This window comes from Delphinus delphis, chromosome 13, assembly GCF_949987515.2.
Source record: "Delphinus delphis chromosome 13, mDelDel1.2, whole genome shotgun sequence".
Classification (NCBI taxonomy): domain Eukaryota; kingdom Metazoa; phylum Chordata; class Mammalia; order Artiodactyla; family Delphinidae; genus Delphinus; species Delphinus delphis.
The window spans coordinates 14,833,957-14,840,121 of record NC_082695.1 but is presented as its reverse complement, the minus strand read 5'-3'; the positions used below and the strand labels follow the sequence as shown (position 1 = coordinate 14,840,121).

At 51.9% G+C, this 6,165-nt stretch overlaps 1 protein-coding gene across 1 annotated transcript in view; it reads left to right on the top strand.

Moving 5' to 3' along the window:
• The first annotated feature begins 3,049 nt into the window (after positions 1-3,049).
• The window catches only part of PLBD2 (phospholipase B domain containing 2), a 30,626-nt gene continuing 27,510 nt past the window's right edge, over positions 3,050-6,165 (top strand). The window contains exon 1 of the mRNA XM_060028127.1: positions 3,050-3,401. Within this exon, the coding sequence (XP_059884110.1) occupies positions 3,112-3,401 (290 nt within the window). The 5' untranslated portion in view covers positions 3,050-3,111. The remainder of the gene's footprint in view (positions 3,402-6,165) is intronic.

The following is a 6,165-nucleotide window of genomic DNA, read 5'->3' as shown; positions in this document are numbered from 1 at the left end:
GCCAGAATTGGCTTAGACCAATCAAGACTCATCCCCTGGGACCAGGTGGATGAATCTGGGTAGCAAGGGAAAATAGAGGAATGACTGCTGGGTAGGCAACCAACAGTGCTGGTGTGTGCTCGATGCTCATAAACGCTAAGGAGTGAACCAATGGATGACTTAAACTTGGTAGAGGCAAGAGTCCGATAAAGGAAACCAAGTGTGTAGAGAGTTGGCTTGGGTCTCCTTTGCAAGCTTAGCTTTCATGGCGTGCCCAGTGCCCTTGACGATGAACAGGCTATCTGGGAGACCCTAGCTGGTCAGGTAGATAGGGCAGCCCAGTTGCAGAGGAAGAAGTGGCCACCACCAGCCTTTGTCCTCTCTGATGTGACAATCTGGTTCCGTCCCATGGCCTCCCAGCCTGGGCTCTGGCCAACCCTCTGACACCGGGACAGCCATCTGCTGTTCTAGAAGCTGACTCTGCAGGCGGGAGACCGTGGAGATTTCCCCAGCAGGGAGTAGGGGTGGAAGGAGAGAGGGAAGAGGGGGAGCTCTCAACCCCAAAGCTAATAGCCAGTAAGAGAGGTCAAGGGTGGGGACACGGCTCGGGTCCAGGGCTCAGGGGACACGGGTTCGTGCCCCCCCGGTCCGGGAAGGTCCCACATACTGCGGAGCAGCTGGGCCCGTGAGCCGTGGCCACTGAGCCTGCGCATCCGGAGCCTGTGCTCCGCAACGGGAGAGGCCACAGCAGTAAAAAAAAAAAAAGAGAGAGAGGTCAAGGGTATCCTGAAACGGGTTGGAAAATTCAATCCTCATTTATAGGATACTCTCCAAGCCTTTTCACATTTATCGTCTTAAGTATCCCCACAGGCAAGGGAGACGGATATCATTCTTCTCATTATATGGATGAGGTCCCGGAGGTCCAGAAAGTCAAAAAGCCTTGCCCAAGGCCACTATATGCATTTCCTATTGCTGCTGTAACAAATGACCACAGACTTAGTGGCTTTAAACAATACAAATTTATTATCTTACAGTTCAGGAGGTCAGAAATCCTAAAGTCAAGGTGTTGGCAGGACTGCGTTCATTCTGAAGGCTTCAAGGGAGAGTCTGTTTCTGTACCTTTTTTGGCTTCTAAAGGCCACTGTGTTCCTTGGCTTGTGGCCCCTTCCTCCATCTTCAAGGCCAGCAGTGTAGCATCTTCCAATCACGCCGCCTTTCCTCACTCTGACCTCCTGCCTCCCTCTTCTAAGGACGCTTGCGATTACATTGGGCCCACCATCTGGATAATCCAGGACAATCTCCTCATGTCAATCACATCTGCAGAGTTCTTTTGCCTTGTGCGCTAACATATTTGTCACTTGTGGGGATCAGGATGTGGACATCTTTGGAAAGACATTATTCAACCTATCGCGGTTACCCAGCTGAGGAGAGATCGAGAACTTCTGAGCCCCTACATTGCTCCTTTGCCCTTCTCCTCAGCAGTTTCACTGTGGCTGCAGTCACTGACAGATCCTGTCTGTGCCTTGCACACCCCAGTGGAAGCATTTCAGTGGATCCTGCATTTGCCTTTTTTTTTTTTTTTTCGGTACGCGGGCCTCTCACTGCCTTGGCCTCTCCCGTTGCAGAGCACAGGCTCCGGATGCGCAGGCTCAACGGCCATGGCTCACGGGCCCAGCCGCTCCGCAGCATGTGGGATCTTCCCAGACTGGGGCATGAACCCGCGTCCCCTGCATCGGCAGGCGGACTCTCAACCACTGCGCCACCAGGGAAACCCCTAAAGATCATTTTAACATCTTTATTCATGAATTGTCTGTTCATAGTTGTCGTCCATTTTTCTATCTGGTTTTCACATTTTCCCCTCAAATTTAAAGGGTTATTCATATATTAGTGAGAATGGCCCTTTATCCATGATACATGTTATAAATATCTTCTCCCAGTTTGTCACTTGTCTTTTGACTTCGCTTATGGTGTTTCCGACATGCAAAAGTTATGAAAGTTTTATGTAGTCGAATGTACTAACCTTTTATTGCATTTGGATTTTGAGTCATAGTTAGAGGCCTTTTTTTTTCCACACACAAGTTATGGAGGAATTCACCCATACATATACATCTAGGAATTGCAGTTTCATGTTTTACACCTAGATGCTCATCATTTAGGAGTTTATTCTTTTTTTTTTAAATAAATTTATTTATTTATTTTTGGCTGCGTTGGGTCTTCGTTGCTGCACGCAGGCTTTCTCTAGTTGCGGTAAGTGGGGACTATTCTTCGTTGTGGTGCGCGGGCTTCTCATTGCGGTGGCTTCCCTTGCTGTGGAGCACGGGCTCTATGTGCGTGGGCTTCGGTAGTTGTGGCTCGCAGGCTCTAGAGCACAGGCTCAGTAGTTGTGGCGCACGGGCTTAAGTTGCTCCGCGGCACGTGGGATCTTCCCAGACTAGGGCTCGAACCCATGTCCCCTGCATTGGCAGGCGGATTCTTAACCACTGCACCACCCAGGGAAGTCCCAGGAGTTTATTCTTGTGTGTTGTGTGAGGAGTGGATACTGGGTCAAAAGAAAAGAAAAACAGAGAAAGTATTTTTGGGACAACTGGTAAAATTCGAATAAAGACCCTGTATTAGACAATAGTATGAAGTAAATGGTAAATGTCCTGAGTGTTATAATGGTACTGTGGTTATGAAGAATAATGTCTTTTATCTTATATGACCACCTGCTGTCTTTAGGGTTGATACGTCACTGTCTTCAATTAACTCTCAAATGGTTGAGCAAAATTACATATAAGTATGAAGAGACACTTAATAAAATGTGACAAAATATTAGCAATTGATGACAGGCATATGGATATTTATTATCCTTTACTATTCTTGCAACTTTTCTTCAGGTTCAAACTTTTGAAAAATAAAAAGCCAGGAGGAAGCGTGCCACTGCAAGGTTTGAGTAGGCTGACGAGGGCGTCCGGCCCCTTTAAGACGGCCCCGTCCCTTACGTCCCGCCCCCGGGCCCCGCCCACCCGGAAGGGCTCGGCCCAAGTCCCGCCCCTCCACCGCCAACCTCCTTTTCCAGCCAGCCCTGGCCCGGTCCTCCGCAGCGGAGTGTAGTCACGTGAGCCGGGCTGCGGCGCCCCGCTCCGCACCGTCATGGTGGACCCGATGTATGGATGCCCGGGCGGCCGCCTGGCCCGGGCGCTGACGCGGGCACTGGCGCTGGCCCTGGTGCTGGCCCTGCTGGTCGGGCTGTTCCTGAGCGGCCTGACAGGCGCGATCCCGACCCCGAGGGGTCACCGGGGACCGGGGAGGCCGGTCCCACCCGCCTCCCGCTGCCGTTCGGTGCTCCTGGACTCTGAGACGGGCCAGCTGCGCCTGGTAGATGGCCGCCACCCTGACGCCGTGGCCTGGGCCAACCTTACCAACGCCATCCGCGAGACCGGGTAAGGGTTGGCCCGATCTCGCGCGGACCAGCCGGGGGAGGGAGTTGCGTGGGCGCCGGACCTCGCCTGCCCCTAGGACCAGCCTCTTGCCGGTGACAGAGTCCCATCCTTGTCTCCCTAGGGGTCAGTGTCCCACCTCTGAGGCTGCTGCACCGTAGTTGGGTGGGGCTGATGCAGCATCCCTCAGCTCATGGGGACCAGTCCTCTGCCTTCAGCCAGGGATGACAGTACCTCTGTTTCCCTAGTGATACAGTAACTCTTATCCCCACGTAGGCTGGCACTCTCCCCCTCAACCCTCATCTCACCCCTATGACCAGAGGGGTGGTAATGGCTCTCCAGGAGAGATTCTCACTTCCTTGGTTTTAGCTTAACCCCATGGGTGCCAGCCCCCCTGCCTTCTTTCCAGAACCAGAGCAGCAGGACTGAGCTTGGATTCCAGGCCAGTCTGAAAACAGAGGGTCCCTAAATTCACAAAGACCCAGACTGTATCATTGCTTGGTCTCTGCTCCTTGCTTCCCTCCTCTCTCCTGGTCCAGGGGAAAGTCGCTTGGCCAGAGACTTAGTATGGAGTCAAGCACTCCATCTTTGGCCGTCACCGTCTCTATTCTTATAACCGGGACCCAGGCTGTCATTCTGTTGTATGGCTCTTACCTAACTGCTCTGCCTGTCTGGGCTCTCATTTCCCCATCTGTGACTTGGATTTTGATGATGTGCTCTGACTGGGAAGTTGGGTGGTGCCCCTCTCAGGCCTTGTACCAGGGCTGGTGCCCATTCATTCATTCACTCACCTGGTGCTCTTGGCTATGGGGACACAGAGCTGAGGGGGTCCCCATTCAGTCAGGGAGACAGTGCCAGGAGGGAAAATCCTGGGAGTGGGGAATATCTGCCTCAAAACCTTGTCAGCAAGACCCAGACCCTGGATCCACGCTGTGTTGGGGAATCTTGGGGAACCCTGTGTCCCACCCACCCCCTCCCCCACCTGCACTATCCCATCCTGGGGTCATCCCAGTGCTTAGAATACGTTACCCCCTCCAGCAGGCAGGGCTTCTCCCACTGCTGCCCCCATCCATTTGGCTGGCTTGCATTCATTTCTGCAGGTGTTGGGGTGACATAGGACACTGTGGACACCCCCGTTCTGGTGCTTTGTGGCACTTGGGAGTATATTAGATAGACAGACCAGAGATTGTGGGGAGAGGATTTGCTGCAGACACAGGAGCTGGGTGTGGCTAATCTGGGAAGGCTCCCAGGGAGAGGAAACCACAGAGTGGGCTGGCGTCTGTGGAGGGAATCAGAACTCTGTGGCGACGTGACTCTGGAATCTGGTGACCCAGTCTCTGCTGACTCATATGTTTTGGGCCCCCGCTTAGCAGAGCTAAGAGAGATGCTAGGGAGGAGGCACAGGGGTAAGGCTCAGCATGGGGAGGGGCTTTGGCCCCAGCACTTCCCCGCTAGGCTGTGTTGCTGTCAATTATGGAAAACAGAGAAGTGGGGAGAGGGCTCCCCTGCTTGTGCTGGATGGAAAGTTCTTCCAGGCTCAGCTCTGGCGCTGTGTGACCTTGGGCAAATCACTTCATCTCTCTGAGCCTGTTTCCTTCCTGAAGGTGGAGCTCGAAGTGAAATTCGGGGGATCACAGAAAGCACCTCTGTTTATTTACTAAAGGAAGGAGTGAATGAAAGAGAAAGGAGCGCGTGTCTTCTGCCCCCATTTTGCAGGTGGGGAAACTGAGAAGTGAGCCCTGGTCTCTTCCACACTTCTTGCTCTCACTTCACTGTTGCAGCATCTTTTCTGTCCAGTCTGCCCCTTTCCCTGTGGGTTTGACAGCATTTGGGACTATGATGTAGGGAAAACTGTATGGGAAGCCCCCATTTTATAAGCAGGGATACGGAGGCCTTCAAAGACACCCTCTTGAGAACTCAGGAGTGAGATGTAAGAAAGACATCTGGGGTGTCCTGGCGCCCGAGCAACAAAACCGCTGATTTGCAGGTGACTGTCTTATTTTTTGGAGGGTGGAAATCATGGTTTGACTCTTCTGTTCACCTAGAATTGGGATCCTTCCTCCTTTCTGGCTCCTAGATTTCACCAGATCCTGGGATTGTCAGGATAACTTGCACGTCTCCTTCCCCCATAATCTTTCCTCTTACTTGTGCTGTATCTGACTCTGGACTGACACTCCCCATGGAGCCTGAAACATTTAGGATTTAATGCTAGGGGATCAGAGATGCACCCAGAGGCAGCACCTGCTCCAGCCTCGCTCTGGTCTTGGTCCTGGGGAGGCCGAACCCTCCAACCTTACCTTTTCCTCCTTTTCTGACCTGATGCCCCCCAACAAGCTGATTGACCTAAATAGCCTTCGAGTTGGGAGAGGAAGTGAATACCAATAAGAGGGAACTAACCTATTAGGAAACTGGGAAACAACCCAAATCTACCACCCAACAGGCAGAAGCCCAGCCCAGTAAAATGGATAAATACCACCCAACCATTTCTTTATCTATTTTTTTTGTATTTTATTTAATTTATTTTTTATACAGCAGGTTCTTATTAGTCATCCATTTTATACACATCAGTGTATACATGTCAATCCCAATCTCCCAGTTCATCCCCCCACCCCCCCCACCCCCCCGCTGCTTTCCCCCCTTGGTGTCCATACGTTTCTTCTCTACATCTGTGTCTCAATTTCTGCCCTGCAAACCGGTTCATCTGTACCATTTTTCTAGGTTCCACATATATGCGTTAATATACGATATTTGTTTTTCTCTTTCTGAC